At 40.5% G+C, this 26,818-nt stretch overlaps 1 protein-coding gene across 6 annotated transcripts in view; it reads right to left on the reverse strand.

Annotated features, from left to right (window-relative positions):
• Positions 1–9,259: 9,259 nt before the first annotated feature.
• PLS3 (plastin 3) overlaps positions 9,260–26,818 on the reverse strand; it is an 80,145-nt gene continuing 62,586 nt past the window's right edge. For 5 of the 6 annotated variants that reach the window (XM_027609094.1, XM_027609097.1, XM_027609098.2 and 2 more), the window contains 12 exons: positions 25,816–25,897; positions 24,538–24,703; positions 22,086–22,228; positions 19,807–19,833; positions 19,437–19,532; positions 15,577–15,772; positions 14,314–14,392; positions 13,366–13,480; positions 13,009–13,142; positions 12,543–12,666; positions 12,198–12,322; positions 9,260–10,506 (listed from right to left, as the gene is read on the reverse strand). In XM_027609094.1, the coding sequence (XP_027464895.1) occupies positions 10,374–10,506; positions 12,198–12,322; positions 12,543–12,666; positions 13,009–13,142; positions 13,366–13,480; positions 14,314–14,392; positions 15,577–15,772; positions 19,437–19,532; positions 19,807–19,833; positions 22,086–22,228; positions 24,538–24,703; positions 25,816–25,897 (1,420 nt within the window). In that variant the 3' untranslated portion in view covers positions 9,260–10,373. The remainder of the gene's footprint in view (positions 10,507–12,197; positions 12,323–12,542; positions 12,667–13,008; positions 13,143–13,365; positions 13,481–14,313; positions 14,393–15,576; positions 15,773–19,436; positions 19,533–19,806; positions 19,834–22,085; positions 22,229–24,537; positions 24,704–25,815; positions 25,898–26,818) is intronic. The other variant, XM_027609100.1, reaches the window with a different exon arrangement.

The following is a 26,818-nucleotide window of genomic DNA, read 5'->3' on the forward strand; positions in this document are numbered from 1 at the left end:
TGGGTTAGAATCATGGAACACTACATCAAAAACTAATGATGTATGGTGACTAACATAATGTAATTAAATTAAATTAAATTAAAAAAACTGAATTGGGAATATGAGTATCATTTATCACAGTAGGAGTAAGCCAGTTTGGTGTCCCTAATGGTAAATTTCTCCAGTGAAGCTCAAAATTCAGCAAAGCAGGGAATGATGTGTTTTCTGAAGATAATAAGCTGACTCTCGTGGTCAGGAGAGCCTCAGTAATATTGTCTACTACTGATTGGCTTGGTTTTGCTGGTGGTATTACAATAGCCTTAGCAGAAGCATTCTGATAATGTGAAGGCAAGGTCTATTTTTATAAGGCTGAAGGTCAGGATTAATGATATGAGGGAAGTTTATTAGTACCAGAAGGAGCCTATAAAAAGGAATCTGCCTTCTGAGGTGTTTATTTTTTTTTTTTATTTTTTAAAGATTTTATTTATTTGAGAGAGAGAGAGAGAATGAGAGAGAGACAGCACATGAGAGGGGGGAGGGTCAGAGGGAGAAGCAGACTCCCCGCTGAGCAGGGAGCCCGCTGTGGGACTCGATCCCGGGACTCCAGGATCATGACCTGAGCCGAAGGCAGTCGCTTAACCAACTGAGCCACCCAGGCGTCCATGCCTTCTGAGGTGTTTAAAGGGATTGATATTAAATTACTCTCAGCAGGGCCTGGTGGAGGATGTTAGATCCAGCCATTAGTTAAAATCAGAGCAGTTGCTATGGCTTGGGAAGAAAAGGTATAGAATTTTGTTTTCCCTCAAGTTCCAGAAGAAGACCATAGAGGGGGGGCGCCTGGGTGGCTCAGTCAGTTAAGTGACCAACTCTTGGTTTCGGCTCATGTCATGGTCTCGGGGTCCTGGCCTCTGTGCTCAGCTCGGACTCTGCTGGAGATGGTCTCCTTCTCCCTCTGCCCCTCCCCTGCTCATGCGCTGTCTCTCTAAAATAAATGAATAAAATCTTAAAAAAAAAAAGACCATAGGGTTTAAAAATAGTAAGATGAAGCTAAGGGAGAGCACATTAGTGTTCTAGAGGATATAAAAGTATAATAATATTAGTAGAAGGGGAAAAGGACAGAAAAAGAGTGTTGAAAAAATCAGAAAATTAATCCCATTTTGTCATCTTGGGTGGAACCTCTCCACTTCCGAAGTCAGCAGCTGGTTTTGTTGTCTTGGGCATAAGTTGTCCACTTCTGCTGTCAGCAGCTTCTGGAGAATTCCTAAGGACCTTCAGTTTAAGGTCTTCTGTTGGAATGGATTCCAGTGATGTGGGAGGAAGTGATGTATATCCGTTAAGTTAAAAGTTTTATATACTTACAAAAACGCAAGTATCAATATCTTGGAGTTCTACTGATATGCCAGTTGCTCACAATACCAAGTAACAAGATATTTTTTAATCGAGGCTCAAGGAAAGTTTTATTTCTGTTGCCTGTTTCGGAAGACCAAATCTCCAGGTGGCAGATCATGCAGAGACTATCTAGGTGTGTATTTTGAAATTGTACCTTGTATCCGACGATCATAAAGCTGGAGATATTTTGTGAGTCTCTAGGAATATTCAGTCACATTTGCCTGTAATAGAGAATCTGGGATTGGAAGTAAAATTCCCAAATGCATGAGGTAGACTTTTATTAACGTATAAGGAGATAACTTGGATCCTTGAGAGGTTTGATCTTATTGCTGTCAAGGCCTAATGCAGTACTCTGGGTCAGGGAAGTTCGAGGGTTTAGAGAGCTTTGCTAATTATAAGTTTAGAACTCTATCAATTTTCTTTATTTTTTCTGAATTAGAATAGGATAAGCACAGAGGAATTTCTGAGTAAAATGTGCTACTTTGAAGGGTTTTGAAATGGCAATACCAGCAAAATGTGTGTCCCTGTCACCAGAGTGTTGTGGCCAAATCATCTCTGCTATTGGGAGTGGTATCATGAAGCATTTTTGCTAAAATCCGTTTTTATCACGGTTATCTTCTCAGACAATGGCAAAGCATCTCAAGGTCTTTTCATTCACCATTTATTTCTTTTATAGGGGTTCCTGGAGAGGTCAGGAAATCTCTTTGTTTCTAAGCCATGTTGACATCATATACTAACCTGAAATCATATTTACTATAGGTGTAAAATATCCTCTTTTTTTAAAAAAAAGATTTTATTTATTTACTTGAGAGGGAGAACAAGTGGAGGGGAGAGGGAGAGGGAGGAGAGGCAGACTCCCCAATGGGCAGGGAGCCCGCCACTAAATAAAATCTTTAAAAAAAAAGAACTACCATGTTCTATTTATGCATAGCTAACATAGGAAGTTAAACTCTTCTGTCAAGTTTATCATCATCATTAGGACATTTGACAGACAGACAAAAGCTCTTAGAGCAGTTTTGACTTCATTAAAAGTTAGAAAAATGTATTCTCATTGTCCTTTCTTGTATAAGATTGAGGAGCAAACTTTGTATTCTCTAATGGCCATTTCAGGAAACTCAAAGATAGTTTAAGCACAAAAGACACCTTAATAATGTTATTACTTGTTCTGAATTTGGAGCCTGGGTTTGGGAAAGGCGAAATCAAGAATCGCTGTTAGAGTCAAGGTTTAAGTCTTAAGTATCTAAAGACAAGAAGTATTTACAATCGACGTTGCAAAACCTTTATACTAGATTATAGCGAGTTGAAAGCTGTGGAGTCATGATCCCGGGATCCTGGGATCGAGCCCCGCATCGGGCTCCCTGCTCGGCGGGAAGTCTGCTTCTCCCTCTCCTGCTCCCCCTGCTTGTGTTCGTGTTCCCTCTCTCGCTGTGTCTCTGTCTGTCAAATAAATAAAATCTTAAAAAAAGAAAAGCAAGCAAGCTGTGGAGTCAAGAAAAAGCAGCGGCAGTGTCTCATACTCGCCAGGAGGGGCGACGTTTGTTCATTTCTGGGATTTGGAGCACGTTCGGGTGCCGTCCGCCCTCATCACTAGCTCACAGGATGTGGCCGTCTCCGAATTTGTTTATGCTCACAGGGAACAAGGCTTAGCTGTGAGTGTCAGGTGAGGGGCAATTTCCATTTTTCATCGGTGATGAGACTATGAGAAGACTGTCTTACACATATATTTTTTTAAGATTTTATTTATTTTTTAATTTTTTTAAAGATTCGATTTATTTATTTGACAAGAGAGACACAGCGAGAGAGGGGTCACAAGCAGGGGGAGCGGGAGAGGGAGTAGCAGGCTTCCCGCGGAGCAGGGAGCCCGATGTGGGACTCGATCCCAGGACTCTGGGATCATGACCCGGGCCGAAGGCAGCCGCTTAACCGACTGAGCCACCCAGGTGCCCCTATCTTACACATATTTTAAGTCTAAGCCGCCAAGCCTGTCGAGGAGGCCCTTCCGTGAAATCTAACGAACGCAGCACAGTTTTGAAGTAGGATTTTGAAACCAGGAAACAAGTATGGGTCAAATCGGGACCTCAAAAAGGAACATGCAGGATTAAAAAAAAAAAACACAAAAACCTACCTGGCCCTTTTTATCTCCAGTCCAACTTGTCAGAAACTAACCACCAGCTATTGGGGATTTTACTGACCACCACCCCTAACCCCTACACATTCTGTCTACCACTGTCAAAATGTATGCTTTCTGACTTTGTGCCCCTACCTGATACAAACTTCCATCGCTACATTTTACTTTATGGTAAGTGTTTGTGTCCCATATACACAACTGTAGTGCTCAAGAAAAAGAATGTGTTTCATTCACCTTATTCAGGCCTTAGAGCAGGTCTCTTTGTTGTTGAATTGATTAATTACTAAGGAAAAATAGTTTAACAGTAGACTCAACAGAAAAATACAACTTTGAAAACTTCTCCATCCTCGGGAAGTGTGTTGAATAAAAAGTGGTGAAAGAGGAAGACTAAAGTTCTAAGTTCTTCACTGAGGGACATTTCATAAAGTGAACAAAATCTGAAAAATTTGGGGCTCCTGGGTGGCTCAGTTGGTTAAGTATCCAGCTCTTGGTTTCACTCAGGGTCCTGAGATCGAGGCCTGCATCAGACTCTGCGTTCAGCAGGGAGTCTGCTTGAGGTTCTCTCTCTCCCTTTGCCCTCTGCTCCCCCCCGCCCCCCCCCCCCCCCCCCCCCCCCCGCTCTTGTGTGCAGGCCGCCGGCAGGCTCTCTCTCTCTCAAAATAAATAAATCTTAAAAAAAATCTGAAAAATTCTTCCTGAGTCGTTGCAGTTCCTCCACCTGGTGTTGAATGGTTTTATACAAAAAATCTTTCACAAATACTATGTTTTCTGGTAAGTGGTTGTGGTCTCCATCTTGTTGGTCCTTTAAATATACCTTCCCATGTAGTGTTCCTAGGAAGGTATATACAGGTTTATAAAGGACAGATGACCACTTCCCATTAAATAAGCAATGATTGTTTTTGTCTTTTTTTAAAATTGACTTTACTGTGGTAAGAACATTTAACATGAGATCTACCCTCTTAATAAATTTTCAGATTGGAAGGAAACATTTCTTATTTGCAGATTACATACATGATTGTAGAAACTCCCCCAAAAATTTACACAAAACCCCACTCCAAATAAAAGGAAATACTTAGGTATAAACTTAAAAAAAAATGTATGGACTTTGTATACTTAAACTTTTTAAAATGCTGATTAAAGAAATCAAAGACCTAAAAAAATGGAGAGATATACCATGCTCTCATGGATTGGAAGAGTTAACCTAGTGAGGATGTCAAATTTCTCCCTAAATTGATCTATGGATCTCACACAATTCCTATCAAAATTCCAGCAAAAAATTCTTTGTAGACATACAAAAGCTTATTCTAAAATGTATATGGAAGAGCAAAGGATCTAGGATAGCTAAAACAATTTTGAAAAAGGAAAATAAATTGGGAAGAATCACTTGACCTGATGTTAAGGCTTATTATGTAGCTACATTAATAAAGACAGTGTGGTATTGGCAGAGGGTTAGACACATGGATTGATAAAACATAATACAGAACTTACAAATAGACCCAGGGGCTAAGGATGAAGGGTAGTAGTTGTGGCTTGAAAGGGGTAGCACTAGGGAACATTGACTGTGCTGATTGTTCCATGAATCTACACATGATACAATTGCACAGGACACACACACGCACACAAATGAATGCATGTAAAACTGGTGGAATATGAATAAGCTCTGGATTACACCAATGTCAATTTCTTATGTTTTCTTGTCTCCCCCCTCCCCAGTTTTCACTGTTTACTCCTTTCTAGCTCCTGAGGTTTTTTGTTTTGTTTTTTTGAGATATAATTGACAACATTATATTATTTTCAGGTGCACAATGTCATGATGTAATATTTGCATGTATTGTGAAATGATCCCACAATGTCTAGTTAAAACCATCACCACATACAATTACAAAATTTTTCTCGTGATGAGAACTTTGAAGATTTACTGTTTGAGCAACTTTCAAATATGCTATACACTATTTTTAACTATTGTCAACATGCTGTATGTTACATCCCCATGACTTATTTTAAAACTGGAAGTTTGTACTTCTTGACCCCCTTCACCCATTTTGCCCACCTGGTTCTTGATATTTGTACTAAAGCCATATATTATTATTGGGTGAAACTTGATAAAGGGTCTATGAGACCTTTTGTTCATTTTTTTAATACTTCCTATTAACCTATAATCATTTCAAAATAAAAATGTAAAACAATTCAGCCCTGAAGAAAGCCATGTTATCTTTTCAACTGTACCCATTTATCAAACTCCACAAACTCATACCAGGTGCTCAATTATACCAGGTTTCGAAATATTATTTTGCCTTATTAATTGTCAAGAATATTTTTTCTTTTTTTTAAAGATTTTTATTTATTTATTGATAGAGAGAGAGAGAGAGAGAATGGTAGAGAGCATGAGAGAGAGGAAGGTCAGAGGGAGAAGCAGACTCCCTGCTGAGCAGGGAGCCCGATGCGGGACTCGATCCTGAGACTCCAGGAACATGACCTGAGCCGAAGGCAGTCGCTCAACCAACTGAGCCACCCAGGCGCCCTTTCCTTTCTTTTTACTATCAGACAAATCCAGATTATGGGGCATTCTGCAACAAAATGGGTCTGAACTGTTAACAAATATCAAAGGCATAAAAGACAAGAAAATGCAAGATTGTTCCAGTATCTTAAATCTTGCAGAACAGAGACTTGACAATCAAATACAATGTGTGCATTTTTATTAAGAACATCCTTAAACATATTTTTGGTATAATTTGGAAAATTTGAATGTAGACTGTATTAGGTGTGATATCTATGTTACATTTTGTTGTTGTTGTTGTTTTAAGATTTTATTTATTTATTTGACAGAGAGAGAGCACAAGCAGGGGGAGCAGGAGAGGGAGAAGCAGTCTCCCCACTGAGCAGGGAGCCCGATGTGGGGCTCGATCCCAGGACCTGTGGATCATGACCTGAGCTGAAAGCAGATGCTTAACTGACTGAGCCACCCAGGCGCCCCTCTATGTTACATTTTGGAGATATGACAATGTTATTGTAATTATGTGGGAGAATGTCCTTGTTCTCATAAGATTTATGCTTAAGTATTTAGGAGTAAAACATCACGAGGTCTGCAACTTACTTTCAAATGGTTCAGCAAGACACTCACAAAGGAAAAACACACACACACACAGACACACAAAGAAAACAAATCTGTCAAAATGTTAACAATTGGTGAGTGTAGGTGAAGAATATATAGGTGTTCACTGTAGTACTCTTAACTTCTCTGGAGGTTAAAAAGTGTTATCTGTTATTTGCCTAATTATGGTAATAGTATATTTCAAATTTTAACTCTCCTGACATTATATATGTAATATACCATACAATTCCACTCCTGTGTGGAATTTAAGAAACAAAACAAACCAACAAAGAAAAAGAGACAAAACAAGAAACAGACTCTTAACTATAGAGAACAAACTGATGGTGAAAAGATAGGACAGTTTTCAGTTTGACTGTAATTACCACATTGCCTTCAACAAACTGTAAACTGATCATTCTTCCATCTGGGTGTTAGAGAATGCCCGTATTCACATACCCTTCAACAGAAAATTTATCAATCATTTTAATCACTTTTTTTTTTAAATCAATTTAAGGCAGTTCATAAAGAAGGCAGTTCTCTTAAATGTGTATTATGAAGTGAAAGAACCAATCTGAAAAGGCTACATACTGTATGATTCTAAAAATAGGATATCTGCAAAAGGCAAAACGAAGGAGACGGAAAAGATCAGTGGTTCTCAGGGGTTAGTGGATGGGGAGAACTGAAAAGGCAGAGCACAGAGGATTTTTAGGGCAGTGAAACTATTCTCTAGGATACTGTAATGGTGGACAGGTCATTATACATTTGTCAAACCCACAGAATGTACAACACCAAGAGGGAACCCTAATGCCAACTATGAACTTTGGATGACTATGATGTGTCATTGTAGGTTCGTCAATTTTTAAAAAATTATTTATTTATTTAAGAGCCAGAGAGAGAGCATGAGCAGGAGGAAGGGGCAGAGGTGGAGGGAGAAGCAGACTCCCCGTGGAGCAGGAAGCCCGATGTAGGACTCGGTCCCAGGACCTGGGGATCACGACCTGAGCTGAAGGCAGCTTAACCAACGGAGCCACCCAGGCGTCTGTAGGCTCATCAATTTTAACAAATGCACTGCTCCAGGGGAAGCGTTGATGATCAGAGAGGCTATGCATGTGTGTCGGCAGCAGGTGGTACCTGCGAACTCGCTGTACCTTTCACTTAATTTTGCTTCGAACCTAAAGCTGCTCTAAAAATAAAGTCTACTAAAAAAAAAAAAAAAACAGTTCTTGGTTTCAATGGCATAACCCTCCTTACTTTTGAGAATCAGCATTCCCTTTTTATGTTCATTGGCCAATTATATAATTTTTTGAATTGGGTAATCAACTCCTTTGCCCGTTTTTCTTTCTTTCTTTCTAAGATTTTATTTTTCAGTAATCTTGACACCCAAAGTGCGGCTCGAACTCACAACCCACGAGATCAAGAGTCGCAGGCTCTACCAACTGAGCCAGCCAGGGCCCCCTGCCCCTTTCCCTAACGGAATTTTTTCTTTAGCAGAAGACAGGTTTGTCCTTACCGGTTACTCTGGTATATGTTTGCAGAAGACTTGCCTTTTATTTATTCATTAAAGCTGTTTTTATATTAAGAAAATTAACCTATCATATGGGTACTACAGACCAAATGTTTGTGTCTCCCCCCAGTCTAATCTCTCATGTGATGGTATTAGGAGGTGGGGCCTTAAGTCATGAGACTGGAGCCCTTGTGAATGGGATTCGTGCCCTCATCTGAGACCCCAGAGAGCTCTCTTGCTCCTACCTCCATGTGAGGTTATAGCTACAAGATGGCCTTCTATGGACCAGGAAGAGGGCCCTCACCACTCTGCCAATCTGCTGGCACCTTGATCTTGGACTTCCCAGATTGCACAACTGTGAAAAAAAAAATGTGTTGTTTATAGGCTACCTAGTCTGTATTTTGTTATAGCGGCCCAAATGGACTAAGGCAATGGGACTAAACTCCGCCCCCCCCACCGCCCATCTATATTTCGACTTTGCTTATTGTATTGATTTATATAGTTGTGGGTTTGTTTTTTTTTTTGCCAAAGCAGAACTGTCAAATTTCTTATTCTTCTATCTTAGGTCTTCGGGGTTTGTATCATACTCAGAAAAATCTTTCTTACTCAAGCTATAAATACACAGTTATTTACACCATAACCATGCAGTTTGTCAAAGGACCGGATTACTTATTACTCACTCACACAAAGCCTTAAAATGGTACCATGAACCACTGGTGGTCAACTGGGGATAATTTTGCCCCGCACGGGACCTCAGGCCATGTTGTCTGGAGACGTATTTGTTCTACGCACCAGGGCTGCGCTACTGACATCTCGGGGGTAGAGGCCAGGGAGGCCAGCGAAACCTTCTGCAATGCACAGGACAGCCCCTCCCCCCTCCAGCAAGAGTTAGCCGACCCCCAAAATGTTGAGGGCGAGAAGGATAAGAAAGCCTGCCAGAAACCATCTCCCCTCACTGGTTATACGGATCCCCCATTATGGTAAGTTGGAGAAAACCCTCTGACCCCGCTAGGACGCTCCTTCATTCAGACCCTGTAATTCAGCTCCACGAGCTTAAATTGAACAAACGTCATTTTGTACAGTACACCAGAAAAGGAGAATATTGGGGGGAAAAATCTGGCAAACACGACTGGCAAACCACGAAGGGGTGGAAACATGAGTAGACTGATTATTATGTAAATGCCTTTATTTGAACTAATACATTGCTACCAGATTACATCACTTTTCAGAGTTAGAGTAACATTATGATCTTGGAAACTATAGCAAACAGCTTGACAAAGCAAGAGTACATTACGTCCTACATATATATTTTTATTTTTTAGTGACCACGTCTCCTTGTTTTAGGTGGTAAATTAGAAAATTTATGGTACGCTTAGCATGCTTGGCCTACCGTCTCCTGTCTACATTCTGAGCACACTCTCTCCTCAAAAGTGTCATATTCAACAGCATTTTAAATCTAAAGAGAGAGTTTGATGATATAGGCTTTTAAAACAAATAAGCATATATGGAACCAAGTGTTTGAAGACAAAGTATGTCAGCTGTTTACAACTTGGGTGTGAGAGGGTCGATGCAAAATCAAGGGACACTTTTCCTCTACCTACAATGTATGGTTTTTACTTACTTGAAGACCCCTTAAAAAAAGTAGCAAAATCAGCAGTCTCATTTAATGTAATCAAAATATTCTTAAATGTACAAAAAAGATCACGTAGAAAGAATACTGTAAAAAGATACTGATTTTAAGAATAAAAGAATACGAAAAGCTTCTATTACATTCTGCACAGCCAGTTACTTCTGCCAATGTTCAGTACTACAAAGATAAGCAAAGGATACTCATATCCAGATACCCTCTGAGCCCAGTTCTCGAATAAGAACTAGCATCCTGGATGGAAACGCAAAATTATGGTCTAACAATATTCATATCCAATCATCTAAGCAAGTCCCAAGAGGTGAACATTCTAAGGGGGGGCAAAGATACACAGAAACGACATACAGCAATGGGAAATGTCAGGGGCAGCGATCTAGGAGGAGAGAGAGTAAATGATTTGGCCATGAGCGCATTTCAGGGGTGCCTGACAAATCCAACTTTGACTACGGGAAAGAGGAGTTGTTGCCATTAAAACTCTTTCCCCTGTGAGCTCTCATGATGAGGAGTCTTGTTCATCAAAACTCTGAGTCCTTTCAATGACCATCAGTTCCTTAAGCCATGAGCACTTCCCCTGGAAAGAGTTGACCTGCTAATCATGCACCTGGGAGCAAGGTTGTTTTTATTCGAATTGGTTATTTTACACCCTCTTCATCCCCCTGCCCATCAAGCACGCAAACACGGTCATGACCATCTTGGGCTTTACTTCCACAAGGTCTTCGGGGAGAGCATACACCCTGGCTCCGATTCTTCTAGCCATTGACACGGCGTACCTATTGGTGGAGGAAACAAAAATCAAGATGAACCTCTTGTTAGTCAAGGACATGATAGGAGACATCTTTTCCTCTTGTAAAGTCATTTGGCTGGGATGTGAAACATTCATATTGAAACTTCAGAGCGGCACGATTTTACTTTTTGTTTTCTGTTTTGTTTTTGAGGTCAGTCTTAAGTGACATCTGATTTTTCAGCCCTACAGCTTGGGACTGATTTTATCCACCCCTTTTCTGCAATGAGAATTAATTTTGGAGCACCGACGTGATACTGAAGATGAGAAAAAAATATATATAATTATCCAGATCGGCTGTACGATCGATGTTGATATTTTCATTGAGCATGTTGACGGGATAACAGATGCTCTCGTGTGATCCTAGAGATAGGGGACGGAAGACTATGTCATCTATTCAAATCCAAGCTGCTCTGGGAGATGCAGTGAATTCTTCCATACAGTCAAGGTGGGGGTGGGGTGGGGTGGGGTGGGTAGAGTCTACAAGGTGTGGGGACAGAGTGGTCAGAGCAAGGAATGGAAAGGGTACACAAAGTAAGGGAAGAAAGAACGGATGTGTCCAGCTAGGGAAATCTGCAGGAGCGCCCTTCACTTAATACAGGAGACGTTTCTAGGGGTTTTGTAACACAAATCTTTAAAGATGATCGTTTCTGAAAAAGGAAGGTTTTCAGTGGGCTGATTTCCAGTGTATGCTAGTCAAGCTTTCATGGGCTGCCTGCAAAACCAGGTCACAGTCTAGGTCTTTGGGGAAGAAGGGAAGTGACAGGTGGAAAAGCCCTTCACAATATTGCTGAAATGCAAAAAACTTACTTTCTTTTTTAAAAAAGATTTTATTTATTTGAGAGAGAGAGCACAAGCAGGGGGAGGAGCAGAGGGAGAAGCAGACTCCCCACTGAGCAGGAAGCCCAATTTGGGGCTCAATCTCAAGACCATGACCTCAGCCAAAGGCAGACACTTCACCGACTGAGCCACCCGCCAACCCACAAAACTTTCAAGGCACAGTTTCAGTGGAGGCCTAAGCATCCTGCTCATTTAGGGACCAAGATAATTAACTCAACATATGTAGTAAAGGCAATCTGTGCATAGTGAAAAAAGACATCCGTAAATAACACGTTTCAAAAAAGAGTGAGACAGAAGAATATTCTTATCTATGGCACGAATATTCTTAGCCCATTTTCTCCTTGTTGTAAGATGAACATCAACTCTATCATTTTGGTAATTCCCTGGAGCAACCACTGACTGAGCGTCTATGATGTCAGGCACAGTGCTAGGATCTTATATCTTGTATTCATTTCAAAATCTCTAAGGTAAGTATTATTGCTCCCATATGTACTAATGAGGAATCTGAGGCTCCAAGTGGTTTCCCTCCGGTGACACCAGTCTTTTTTTTTTTTTTTTTTTTTTTTTAAGATTTTTAAATTTTATTTGTTTGAGAGGGAGAGTGAATGAGAGAGAGCACGAGCCAGAGGGAGAAGCAGACTCCCCGCTGAGCAGGGAGCCCGACACGGGGCTCGATCCCAGGACTCTGGGATCTCCTGGGATTGTGATGTGAGCCAAAGGCAGATGCTTAACCGACTGAGCCCCCTAGGCGCCTCTCAGGTGACACCATCCGTAAAGTGGCCAAACCTGAGCGAGAATGTAGAGTGGGTATTAATCATCATTATGGTCAGTGTCTCTTACTTGGCATTATTGTGCTTATCGTCTTCTGTCAGATTGCCACTCTTAACAAGGTCATAGTTTATGCAGCCCGGCTGGATGGCGTCAATTAAGTCCACAACTGCCAAACTGGAGCTGATCGTCTTGTCCTAGTGTCAAAGGACAATAAATCCAAGAGTTTCAGGTTTGTACAAATTAACATGTGATTACTTCTCTCAAGTCACCACACACCAGGCCCAGCGGCTGAAGAGAATCTTGCCAGCAGCACAACATTAAATCACTGACAAACCAACCGAAGGCTGGCCTTCTAAATTATTGATCCTTTCTGGCACACATCATGTTTAATCATCAAATGTGCGCAAATCTTACCTTAAAACTCTGAATGGAAGTTGATTTTCCAGCTTCACTCAATGTTCTGTTCACCCAGCTGACAATGATGTCATCATTAGCTTTCTGCCCGTCTCCGAGGTCTTCCAGAACATTGAGGGTATATCTAGAAGGAGAAGTGGAAGAAAAGGTCCCAATCTACTTCATGAGAAAAAAAAAAATGCACCTTTTGTACTAGTCTGACAGTGGCAATGACCTAAAAGAAGCTGTTTTGGCTGGTACTCGGTTATAATGGATGCGTGTCAGCATTCTAGTTAAGAGGTCTTTTTCAAAAGGATACATGGGCTGTTCAGAATTTTTGCATCTATTCATTACCTAAGCTCACTTTAGAATCTAAATACAAAAGTTTCCAGGGCGTAGTCATTGACACGTCTACCTGAAAATAACAAGGGCTGGATCACAGACCGCTAGGACAGTGGAGCTTAAGAGCGAAAACTGGGTACCATACCTTCTCATCAGCTGCCAGACTAAAGCTAAAGTCAGAGTCTGGTTTCCATCGTTCAGGTCTTGCCCTCCGATACCAACCAGGGAGAATTTGGCAGGATGCTTCCCCAGTTCAACAGCATAGTTGCAGTTTTCTAGCTGTAAACCCACAAAAAGCAAATGGTTGAGGATTTTTCATCTGCTTTATCTGGATACACATGTGAGTATGCATGCACGATGCTGGGCACTTAGCACAACAAAATAAGTTAAGACACGGTTCCTGTTCTCAAGAAGCTCAGATGCAAGAGTTTTCCAAACAAAAGAAACAAACTGAGAATAAAAATAGCCTGTAAGAAATGTATACAGCAACCTAATGACCTACCTTTTTCATGTTGGCTCCAAGTTTCGGGTATGGAGGTTTATTAACCTTACTCCAGTCAACAGGAACTTTAATTCGTTCATACAACTGTAAGATTACCAGGGCATCCTGCAGGTCACTAAAGATTTAAAAATAATTTAATCAGTGTTTTTAGACAGCTGGGCCTTTGTTTCCTTAAAAACAATAACAGTACACTGGCAACTAAAACATATAAAACCACAGATAATACCCAAGGCTCATATTTTCTATCAATCTGTCCTAAAAAATAGAGCTAACACCATCCCGTTCACTTAAAATACTTATCGCGAGCTTCTGGTTTGCAAGGTACTATTCTAGAAGCTGGGCACATAGAATGAAAATCCCTGGCCTTACACTAGACTCGGGGGGGGGGGGGGAGAGGGGGGGGGAGAGAGAGAGAGAGAGAGAGAGAGAGAGAGAGAGAGAGAGAGAGAGAGAATAAACAAGTATATGGATCAATAGATAATTTGATTTTGGGGTGTAGATAACTGCTCTGAAGATGAAAAGAACCAGGGTGAGGGTTACGGAGTGTTAGGTGGTGGTCAGGGCCTGAATCAGTAGCTTGAATATAGTAAGAGAATAAGGCATTTGAGCCAGAAAAGAAAATTCCAGGCTGAGAGAACAGTGAGTACAAAGGCCTCAAGACATCATGGATGGTGTACTTAAGGCATTCCCTGGTCTCTGTTTCAAAATATAAAGGCTATTCCATAGGGTGTTAGAAAGACATTCATACACTCTTTCACTTAATGACCATGTAAAGAAAGAATCTGGGCTTCTGTGTATTCGGAAAATGATAATGGATGTCACCATTCAACATCTTCTGATCTAAGTAGCCAGTGTAAACGAACATCTAGAAAATGTTTAGAGCTGTAATTCTTTCTGTGGCATCCATTCATGATGTTCCCAACAGATAATAACAGTACAAAGGCTTACGCATAGAGATGGTTTACATGGGGATTAACACCAAGAGAATTCATCCAGTTACGGAAGGTTCTTTCTTCACGAGTTTCTCCTAATAAGAATATTCACAAAATGTATATATTAATTAAACACCTTGTATATGTGCATATCATATCAATTCATAGTTAGGATTATTTCATTTCCTCTGTACAAACCTAGAGGTTTTCTCCAATATGAATCTCCAGACATTCTCTCTAAATACATTCCCTCTAGGTACAGCCTTCTTTAAAAAAAATTGTTGAATTTATTTTACAATTGAAGAATACAACTTTATAATCAGTCAAACAATTTAGAGGTTTATGAATTTTTTATAATCTCCACCCCCTTCTAAGGCTTCCCCAATATCTCCCCAAGTCCCCATACCTCAAAAGTAACTGATGTGATCAGTTTTACGTTAAAAAAATTGGGGGGGGAAATCAAAAAAATTTGGGGGGTGGTCATATGAACCCTCTATACTCATGAATTTACACCTTCCCTCTACACATTTGTAAATTCTAAGCTACACACGAGCACTCCTTTCACATGCCTATATCACAGCAACAAGTTCTGTGAAACTTGAAAAGCATAAAATGTAAAGATTTTATAGTCCTGCCAGTGGATGGTCAAGGAATGACTATTACATTTGTTCATATTTGAATCTTATACTTCATGCATATATAATCTGGAAAAGGTAAACTCTGCCTTCCCCAAACTTAAGTAATTGTCATTTTCGTTATTATTATCATTTTAAAGATTTTATTTTTAAGTAATCGCCACACCCAGCATGGGGCTCTAACTCATGACCCTCAGATCAAGAGTCGCACGCTCTACTGACTGAGCCGGCCAGGCGCCCCCTATTATGATTTTTTGAGTAGAAAAGGAACTGGGGCTAGTGCTGTCTGGTTAGTCTGACTGTGGAAGAATGAAATAATACTGTAAACTGATAGGTCAAATTTAATGCATATATACCTTTTTCTGGTGAGGGGTTTAAAAGATGATCTATTTCTAAAATATTAAAATAAAACAATGGTTTACTAAGTGGCCTTAAGCTAGGTGATCCTTGACTACAAGTTTCCCAGTATCACCCTTTTCTATCAGCTGCCACTTTTTACTCAGCCCTCGGGTCTACTTCCAGCAGAGATTTGCTAAGGGAAAGTGGAGAAGGAAACTTATTAAGCCAAGATCCTGGAATCATCATGGCCTGTGTATTTCTGGTCTGTGGTCTCGCACATTAGAATGTGAGAAAACTTCAATTACCTTCCAACAGAGTCCAGTCAATATCCTGGTTCTCGGGCTTGGTTAGTGCCGGGTATTTATTAAACAGGTTAGCCACAAAGGCTAAGTTCAGTTTGGGGTTTCCACTGACGACATCAGCAGGGGTGACAAACTGTCTGCAACCCAACTTGTCTGCTTGTTGAAGCATACTCTCAGCTCTCTTCAAATCATCTGTTTCCTGTTGAAGTAAAATAAGAAGGCATCTTTTAAGAGGCTATACTAAAAATACAGACATGTTCCCCTACAATGATAGGCTGGATATACAATTCTACTTTCTCTTAGCCAACATATGGTACTTATTATAAAATTGTTTTGAATACAACAGCAGAAAAAGTTGGCCGTATTTGCATGCAGTACCTAAAAAGCACGCTAGGTGGCACCAGATCATTTATTTGAGGACAGTACATTTACTTCAAATGGGATTACATCTCCCCTGCGAAAACTCCAGAAAAAAGCTAAAACTGTTGAGATTTTTCAAGTGGGCCCTAAGGAAGGCATAAGACTGAAAAAGATAGAGAAATCATGAGAAAATATTTAAAAAATAATCATCAAGAATAGCAGTTTCCAATAATTTAATTTCAGGTTTAAATTGCGTATTTCAAATTGTAGTTTTCCTCTGCAAGGATTTTTTTCTGTTGTTACGGTTTATTTGACTTAACTTTTCCACCCAGGAAGAAGCAGAGTTGCTCATTTCTGTAAAGAATACTTACTTCCAACTTATTCCCATGACTCCTAACTTGTTACCCGCCCCCCCGCCCCCAAGATGAATGCCCAACTCTGGATTAACACAGGGTTTGGTGAAGAATTTAAGTTATCCAATCATTTCAGCCTGATGTCAAAAATACAGTTTCTCAGGCACTCACTATTCCCACATCCCAAGGCTACAAGTGAAAAACCTGGAGCCGCGGGAGGAACGGGTGCTTTTGGATCTTCTGTTTCTAGTGACCTACACTTGAAAAGGAACAGAGTGGTACTCTGGGCACTTCCTACATGGACACACTACAGTTTTGCCCCAGGGCAAACGTGAACACTTCTGTGGAAGTGTCATGGGAGAAAGGGTTTTACAATCTGGTGGGAAAAGAAGAGATTAAGAGAAATGAAACCTGAGGAATGTTACTTTTCTAAAGCTGCCCAGAATGTGTAATTTGATAGTCTTAACTTTGTCTTCAATGGGTGATGCTATCCTTAGTTTTTTTAACCTCCAGTGAGGTGCCTTGATTATACAGGACTCTAGAACAATGTGTATTTAGTTTGTTACCTTCTGCAAAACAATCAGTAACCACCAGCAGATGGGCAATTGAGTGGGATTCAACCTTTCTTCAGGGTTCTCTCTGAACATAGTGAGTTCCTCTCATGGAGCCTATTTTTTTTCTTGTAACCTGTCAGTTATTACTTTAATGTTGTTTGCTGTATGCTATTTACCAAATTATTTTAAGATCCTTTATTGATCATCTTGGCATTCCTAATGAAGCATTGATAACATTGGAATAGGAGGAAGCTTTAGAGTAGACAGAAACAAAAAAAAAATTTTAATAGTCAAATAGACAATAGTGAAATAAAAAATAATCAAATAAAAAAACATATATGCAAAAATAACTCCAGCCCCACTTCCCACCATATTCAAAGTTAACCCCAAACATATTATATTTCTAAATGTAAAACCTCAAACTATAAAACCTCTAGGAGAACACATAGGAAGAAATATTTGTGACCTTGTGTTAGGCTAAAATTTCTTAGATACAACATCAAAAGCATGATCCATAAAAGAAAAAATGACTAAATCTGACTTTGCCAAAATTACGAACGTCTGTTCTTTGAAAAACATTGAGAGAAAATATTTGCAAATCACATATCCAATCAAGGACTTATCTCCAAAATACATAAAAACACTCAAAACTTGCTAATAAGAAAACAAACAATGCAATTAAAAATGGGCAAAATGTTTGAACATGACAATACATAGATGGCAAATAACCACATTAAAAATGTTCAACATCATATGTCATTAGGGAAATACAAATTAAAACCACAATGACAGATCATTCGGCACCGGTTAGAATGATTCAAGTTAAAAGGACTAACCACACTAAAGTGTCAGTGAGGGTGTGGATGAACTGCCGGTAGCAATGTAAAATGGTACAACCAGTTTGGAAAACGAATTGGCCGCTTCCTAAAAAAGTCAAACATAGACATACCCAATTACTCAGCCATTTCATTCCTAGGTATTTACCAAAGAGAAATGAATGCATATCTTTATACAAAGAGTTCTATATGAATGCTCAATAGCAGCTATATTTGTAATAGCCCCAAACTGGAAACAATCCAAATGCTCATCAGCAAGTGCATGTGTAAACAAATTTGTGGTATCTCCATTCACCAGCATATAATTCAGGAATAAACAAGGAATGCATTTATGATACATGTGACAACATGAATGAATCTCAAAATACTATGCTGAGTGAAAGAAGCTAGACCAAAAAAAAAAAAAAAAGGGGGGGATACATACTGTAGGGGCCCATTATATAAAACTCATGAAAATTCAAACTAATATAAAGTGAAAGAAAGCAAATGAGTGGTTGCCTGGGATGGGGGCTGGAAGGCATTACAAAGGGTCATGAGAAAACCTGATGTGATAATGGATATAAAAAAAACCCAATCATCAGTCAATTAGGCCCTAAAGAAGGTAATAAGGCTGAAAAAGATGAAGAAGGACACTGACCAACAAGGGAAAAGTGTGAGCAAAGGCTCAGAGGTAAAATGAGTACTGGGGGCAGGGGTGAGGGGGTGCGGGTAGAGACTAATGGGAAAGAGTACTCGCTAGCCGACCTGGAGCAAGACTGTGGAGGGCCTTAAATGCTAAGCAGAACACGTCAGACTAAAGTCTAGAGTCAATGGGGAATCCTTGAAGGATTCTGGGGAGGGAAGAGACAGAGGAGTGTTTGACGATCAACCAGGGAAGACTGAATGGAGAACTGTCTGGAAATCAGAATCAGTTAGTGTACTGGCGCCATTTACGCATGCATACAGTCACCGGGCGAGCCTGCCCAGACAGCTCCCCAGCGCACAGCACAGCTCCTTATCCATACCAAGTCATCTGAACCAGAGTCTCACGTCCAACATACAGACAGCAATATAAACGCACAAGTCAGTTACAAATTCAGTTCTGATAAGGGCAGGGTAAGTGGTTTAGCCCGTATTATCTACTCGATCCTACCGCCTAGTAGGCTAGAAATACGGATTCTCTAAATTAGTACAAGTCATTCTACATCTGATGGGTACAAAGAACGCACCAGGGGATCCTAGAAACTTGAGACGAAATCGTCTAGCCCAACTTCTTCCTTTATGGATGAGCAAAGTGAGATCCAATTTGGGGAAGGTCACTGAACAACTGAGTGATGTAACCAGGGAATATGGTCCACAAGTGAGTCCCCAAGCTGGATTTCAGGGATCCGCAGTTTGTAAACATATTCATGTTACTCTCAACACAGGAATATTACAGATGCGTATATGAATAGCTTGTCATTACATCTCTCACTGTGATTATAATCCAAACACTTGGAAAAGGTTAGTTTCTAGCACTTATTTCCCCACCCTTGCTTTGAATATTTTATGCAATCAATATAAACCAATAGCACCATCATTATGGATCCCATTAATAAACTATCAAACTCCACCAAAGCTACTCTTTCTGCCTTTGAATTATACCCACAGCAATAAATTATAAAATAATGCTCAAAAAATTTTTAACACCATTACAAGCAATTATAAAAATTCTTATTATTTAGAAGAAATTGACAATCATTTTGTAAGACTGTAGAATTCAAATGAACACCTATACTTACATTGAAACCTGACATGTTAATATCTATCCGTGGTTCACCTTCCTTCTGTCCTTTTGGTGCAATTTGATTGAGAAGATGGAAATAGGCTTTGGAATCCTACAAATGAATTGAAAATCTCAGTGAGATCACATCTACAAAGAATGAATGGATCCCATTGTCCCATGTTTGGAAGGATATTTGCATTGGATTTTGTGAGAATATATGGCACAAATCTCTGTCTTCTAATCTAACAGATCTTTCCCCCAGAAAAGTCCATCTATCTGGCCTAATGTCTGCCTCGAATATGGATAACTGGATTTTATCATGACTTTACAACTGATTAACATTACCAATACAATAATGCTAGTAAACACATTAACTAGTTCTGTACCTTCACTGAATTACTGAAGTCAATAAGCTTGGTAGATAAAACGAGCAAGAAAAGAAAGTAGGAGCAGAAATCCAGGAAGCATAGGGAAAGAGAAAATAGACAGGTTACATCATTACAAAACACAATATATACCATAACCTATGGAGAAGAGATTAGCTATGTTAAAGATGTATTTAATTGTAAATTTAAATAACATTTTTTAAATGAGTGACTCTTGAGTTGGTGAAATAATGTTTAACCCTGTATGACCTGAATATAGTTAACCAAATAAGATATTTTTTTAAGTAGGCTCCACACCCAGCATGGAGCCCAACGCAGGGCTTGAACTCATGACCCTGAGATCAAGACCTGAGCTGAGATCAAGAATCGGACGCTTCACTGACTGAACCACCCAGGCGCTCCCTGAAGATTTTCTTTTTGTTTTAAGCTCCTGAACTCATTCATTGTTTGAATGGTTTTACTTGGAATCCCAGTAACAAAAAGTGGCGCTGCTCATATGGGGGTAGGCTAGGTGAAATCAGGCTGTGTGGACCCTCCACAAAATACAAATTGAGAACCACTGTACCAGGGCAAACCCTTAATGACCGTCTTCAACACACATGTCAAGTAAACTTCTGCCTTTAGGGGACTGAACCTGGAGTCAAGACTCCTTAATCTTGCTCTATTGGAAGATGACCTTCCCAGCGGTGATCAGTTTCTTTCTATTGCTGAGCCTTGACAGTCCAGACAGGCTTATAAAGGAACGTTTCTCCTAGTAAACTCTGTAGATTATGTGCATCTTAACCCCCTGGGGGAAGCCATTCAAGATACAGATTAACTGGGTCCAACGCCAGACCTACCAAATACAAATCTCTGGGAGCTGCATCTTAAATGAGCCACCTAAGCGAGTTGGATACAGAATGCCAGAAATGATTCTAACAGTGGGGAAAATCAGGGGAGTGAAATCTACTTCAGAGCCATTCATGAACTGCAAACCCAGATCCCACCATTAGCAGGCGCAGGATTTGCCTCCCTGTAAGAGGGCATTACTGTCGTGAAAGCGCTTTTGCTTACAATTTCTTCCTAATGGTGCATGAACAGCTCATAATCGAATCCTATGCCCTTGAGAAGAATGGGAAAAGAGCAGACCCAGCAGTGTCTTTCGACCCTGGAAAGGGCTTTACAGGTGAAAATTACACTTGAAGTACGGATAAATTGGAAGCCTTTTTTCACATTACTGAACAATCATTTGCTTTTTGAAAAGATTCAAGGCAGGCTCCATTTTTAAGCACTATTTCCTCTTGTACATTTCAAAGAGGTCCCAGAACAGAAAATCCATTTAAGAGTGGTTTTCAGGAACACATCTCGTGCATAAAGCAAAAATACACCTGGCCAAACATCTTGTGTAAGTTAAAAGAAGGGGTGGGAGGCCTGCTGGTCTTATAATTTGGAAGCTATCCTTAATTTTCCCTGGTGAAATCAGTAATGCAAATATCGCACGACTTCCTCTCCCCGCTGAGCACATTGATAGGATCACAGCCTATCGTTTTCATAGCCCTGTGGGTCAGTGACATCTGGTGAAGATCCTTGAATGTGTTCCCTGTGTCCCAAACACTTGGATTTGGGAGAGAGTCGAGTCAATGAATGAGAATTTTTTTGCTGTGGTGATTTTGGCCCTCTCTCTCTGGGAAGCTACCAATGTCTCCTTCCTCTTCTAGTTTTTTCCTTACTGCCTTTGAGCAGCAAACGCCAAAATGTAACACAAGAAATATTTGTAGGTCTTTTATGTGGCGGGTCTTGTGGTTGGAGGCGGGCTTTGGTCGGAGGGCCCTAGGGCAGGGGCTGAGGTACGAGACACAGCCATATGTAAGAGTTCATCACTACCCTCATAAACTCAATGTCTACAGGTGGGAGCACATGATAGAAAGAAGCCAAATAAGAAAGGGGAAGGAGAATTCTGGGGCCCTTTCTCTCTCTTCCAGGATTTATTAACAGGTACCCTGAGGTCTGGGAAAGGCAGTTAGGAAGAGAATGGTCATGGCCCACCCTCTGATACTCCATGTTCAACAGGCGGCAGAATAAAGCCTCGGGACTATATAATACTTTGACCCTTTCCCACAGAAGGAAAGTTAAACTCGGTGCTAGTACTCTTCACTAGGTTTCAGCTCTCCCAAAATCTACCATCGGGGCCAAGGGCCAACAAGGCCTGGCGATATCCTGGCAGGATTTTTCCCTCTAACTGGGAGGAAGTCCCCCAAGACATCATATCCTCCAAAGGCGTGATGGTTCTTTGCAGTTACCTTGATGTCAGCACTAAAGTTGTTGATTTTTTGCCAGCCCGAGTTTTCCAAGTGAAAGTTTGCCCATCTGAGCAGAAGCTCTTCTGGAGACAATTTCATAAGCTCCTCCAAAGTCTCACCATCTCGAAGTAAGGCGGCCAAGGCTATAAGGGAAAAAAAAACAACCACCACCCCACAACCAATATATTATATGACAATGGTCATTACAAGTTCATTATTTATTTATTTATTATTATTTTTTGATTTTTGGTCATTACAAGTTCATTCGGTCTTTGGACACTGTGTTAGGTAACAGAGGTGCAATGACTGGTCTGACCTAGTTCCTCATTTTTAGGTACTGATAGTCTAATAAAAGATAATATATTAGTAGACAATTATATGATGATCCAGATAGACACTGTTATGAGAATATATAGCAAATACATCATTTATTTTATTAGTCTTCATGCTCCAAATGGCAATAAGGTACAGCTTTTAAAACATTTTGTTATGTCATATGTTTACCTAAATTGTCCTTTTTTTTTTTTTTTAAAGATTTTATTTATTTGAGAGACTGTGAGCGCGGTGGGGGGGGAGCAGAGAGGGAGGGAGGCGCAGACTCTCCACAAAGCTCGCCTCGGGGCTCAATCCCACAACCCTGAGATCATGAACCTAAGCCAAAATCAAGAGTTGGACACTCAACAGACTGAGCCACCCAGGCACCCCAAAACACTATGGTATTTATATTTAAGTGTAATTATTTGACTCTCAAAGGGTTAAATCTGTTTTTAAAAATATTTTTATTTTTTAAAGTAATCTCTGCACCCAACGTGGGGTTCAAACTCACAACCCTGAGATCAAGTGTTGCACATTCCACCAACTGAGTCGGCCAGGTGCCCCGGGTTAAATCTAATTTTAAAGGGATATAATTTAACTTTACGTTTTCTACAGCACCTAACATGTAAAAGCTGCTGTTATTTTCTGTTGTTGAATTGAATGTATAGAAGAAGCCAAGGGTTTCTGGTAAATATTCCCTATAGGGAGTAGGTAGAAGCAGAGGGTGTCTGCATAGAGAACAGTCTAAATTTTGGCATTGTTTTAGGAGTAAGTTGTGTAGTCCTAATGCAAAAATTACCTCCCATGAAATAAAAGGAGGTTTAGCTTGAACAAGAAGACTGAAACTGCCTGATTTCTTTTTGTTTAAAGATTTTATTTATTTGAGAGAGAGAGAGAGTGAGCGAGAGAGCACAGAGATAGAGGGGGAGGGAGAAGCAGACTCCCCGCTGAGCAGGGAGCCCGATGTGGGGCTCGATCCCAGGACCCCGAGATCATGACCTGAGCCAAAGGCAGACGCTTAACCGACTGAGTCACCCAGGCGCCCCATGAAACTGCCTGATTTCTGAAGAGGTCTAAGTAATACCTTTATCAGGCAAATTTCATCTTTCACAGACTCTGCTTCACGCCACATCATTCTGACGCTGAGGGATTTAAGCCAGGGCAGGAGCAGCAGGTCACTTGTCCAAGACCCTCCTTTGGCTGCCCATCTCCACCGCGTCAAAGGCTAGGGAGGACTAAACAGCCTGATATCTATCTATGCACCTGAGACCTTGTCAAAGAAAAGTCATTTGATTTACTATGTAAGCCAATGTGATTTTATTTTGCTGTTCCCTTTGCCTTTCTGAACGGACTTCAACTTCTTTAACAAGACAAACACCACTGTGCAGAAGGCCAGCAAAGAGAGTAATTGTCTTTGTTCAAATATAGGTGCCTCTGAGTGGATTGAAAGAGCAAGTGTAACAGTCTCAAAAGTGCAAAAAAGTCTTTCATGGATCGATGTGCAAAATAAGACCGTCAACAGACATTCTGGGGCCTTGAAAAGACTGAGAACCCCAAATACATATTCCCCAGAAGTAACTAGGGTTGAGAGAGCGATTTCTGGAATAAAATAAGATTATCTGGAGTGGTGTTTAATGTTTTAAGCTTTGCAGGAAGAGGATCATGTAGTATTGCCCAGGACACATGACAATTATATTGTGCGTGCTTATACATCCTACAAATCCATGGTGTGATGTGAAACCCCATGCTGTAAAAAGTTCAGGAAATACGTGACCATCAAGGGTGGGGTAGACTAGTTTGAAGAGGTCTCAGTCTGGGGGTGAAGATGGGGCGGCAGTTGTGCAGGCAGATCAGAAAAGAAAAGATACCCAGCCTGGGGACCTTGGGAATGTTCCTTAAACTCTGCGCTTTTGTGTCTTTATTATAAAATGAATTCTAAAGCACCAGGCAAATGTGAATTACTACTAAAGAAGAAAAGTTGTAATTAGACTGCTTTCCAGAACAACACTATAGCATTACCTTCTGTTAATTCTAGTTATCATCTAATCACCACAATTAAGTGAAAGCACGACAGTCTGTGTGACCAGGAAAAAATACCCAATAAACAGCTTTCAAAATAATGACTGTGTTCCATTACCTTCATTCCTGCTTAATTCAATGTCGGCGAACAAACCAATCTTAATGATCTGCCAAAGCAGTCCCAGAACCAGATGCGGTTTCCCAGCCCGCAAATCCTCTGCACCGATGTTCACAACGTGACACCCAATGGCGGAAGCAGAGTTCAGTGCCAAGTTTAAGTTTTCCTGCAAGACAGCCAATGTACACATTTGCTTCTTGACCTTTCCAGTTTTTAGGGAGTCTACTCCCTTTACTGAAAATCATGCTCAACGAGGAAATTAATTTCAGTCACATATGATCCACAGAAAACAAATTCCAGGCAACAAACTCCAGACTTTGGTGTTAAACAAATCTCAGCCTTATTATTGTTACTGTCTTTTCCAGAATTCCGTGGGAAGTTAACTTGGTATTTTTATTTGGTCTCTTTTGAAGTACACAGACGTTGTCACAAAAGGAAAAGGCTGAGTGACTAGAGTCAGGATATCCATGCGGGTTAAGGGTCGTATTTCTTTTTTTCTTCTTAAAGATTTTATTTTTAAGCAATCTCTACACCCGACGTGGGACTCAAATTTATAACCCCGAGATCAAGAGTTGCACCTTCTACCAACCGAGCCAGCTGGGTGCCCCAAGAGTCATTGTATTTCTATTTTTTTTAGAGATTATTTATTTATTTGACAGAGAGAGAGAGACCAGCAGAGGGAAAGGAAGAAGCAGACTCCCCACTGAGCAGGGAGCCTGATGTGGGACTCGATCCCAGGACCCCGGGATCATGACCTGAGCTGAAGGCAGACGCTTAACCGACTGAGCCACTCAGGCGCCTGAGTCGTTGTATTTCTAAAAATGCCTAAATGAGAGGTCTATTCCATGCACCTGAAAAAGTTCTAGAAGTTGAATTCTCCACATCCCAAGAGGTGCTCTTGCCCGAGGGAATTTTGCTATCTCAGAGTATAATACTCACTTGATGGAAAAGAAAAATGCTCCATTGCTTAAGCATGCTAATTAATTAAAAGCTTAAATATTTTTGCTTATTTCTGCATGCTTGAACACAGTGTGTAATGAGGAGAACACAGGGCTTTGGAGTTAGACCTGGATTTGAATTTCAGTTCCAGTGTTAACCCTGGGCAAGCTCCGGAGCCTTTCTGAGTCCCAGCTCTCCTTTCAAATTTGGATAATAGTCCTAAACTCAAGAGTTATTATAGGAACTAAATGGGAAGATACGAAGGGCAGAACTGATGGTCTACAGAATAGACCCTCACAAGGCAGTTTCCCAGAAGAGGGCAGGGAGATCAATGCGTACCTGAATGATGAAGGGTGTCAGTTTCTTCTTGTTGATTGCTCTTTCATCAATTGTATCAGGAACTGAAAGGTTGATCATTTTACTGAAACATAAATTAAGCAAGGAATTGGTTTACTTTTTTGTTTTTAAGATTTTATTTATTTATTTGAGAGAGAGAGAATGAGAGATAGAGAGCACGAGAGGGAAGGGGGTCAGAGGGAGAAGCAGACTCCCCGCCGAGCAGGGAGCCTGACGCGGGACTCGATCCCAGGACTCCAGGATCATGACCTGAGCCGAAGGCAGTCGCTCAACCGACTGAGCCACCCAGGCGCCCGGAATTGGTTTATTTTTAAAGAGCCTGTAAATATTCACAAATGTTTTAAGGCACATGACATGTCTCTCATGTAATCCGAAAAAAATCAGTGCAATATATGACTTTTATCATGTTGATAACAAAAAAACTATGCACATGGAAAAAAAAGACCAAAATGTTTACAGTAGGTAGGTATTTCTGAGTTGGGGATTGGGGCATACTTTCTCATTTTAATTTCTTTGTATATTCCCATCATTTTATAAGAATGAATAACTTGGATATTGAAAAAACCTTAGAGAATACATTTTATTTTTATTTTTTTAAAAGATTTTATTTATTTATTCATGAAAGAGAGAGAGGCAGAGGGAGAAGCAGGCTCCCAAGGAGCAGGGAGCCCGATGCGGGACTCGATCCCAGGACCCTGGGATCATGACCTGAGCCGAAGGCAGACACTTAACCATCTGAGCCACCCAGGCACCCACTGAATACATTTTAAAAACAGATAAAATCCGACACGGAAATTGTGTCTCTTGACTGTAAAATTCACAAATAAGAATGACCATTTATTCACAGGAGGTAAATTTGTTGAGCACGAGATTCTTTCAGTCACCGTATTTGTTGAGAGCCTAAATGATGAGCAGGCATGATATTTGGTGCTGCTAATCCAGTGGTGACAGAAAGGTTCTACTAATTAGACTAGAATCTGATTTC

Source organism: Zalophus californianus, chromosome X (assembly GCF_009762305.2).
Source record: "Zalophus californianus isolate mZalCal1 chromosome X, mZalCal1.pri.v2, whole genome shotgun sequence".
NCBI lineage: Eukaryota > Metazoa > Chordata > Mammalia > Carnivora > Otariidae > Zalophus > Zalophus californianus.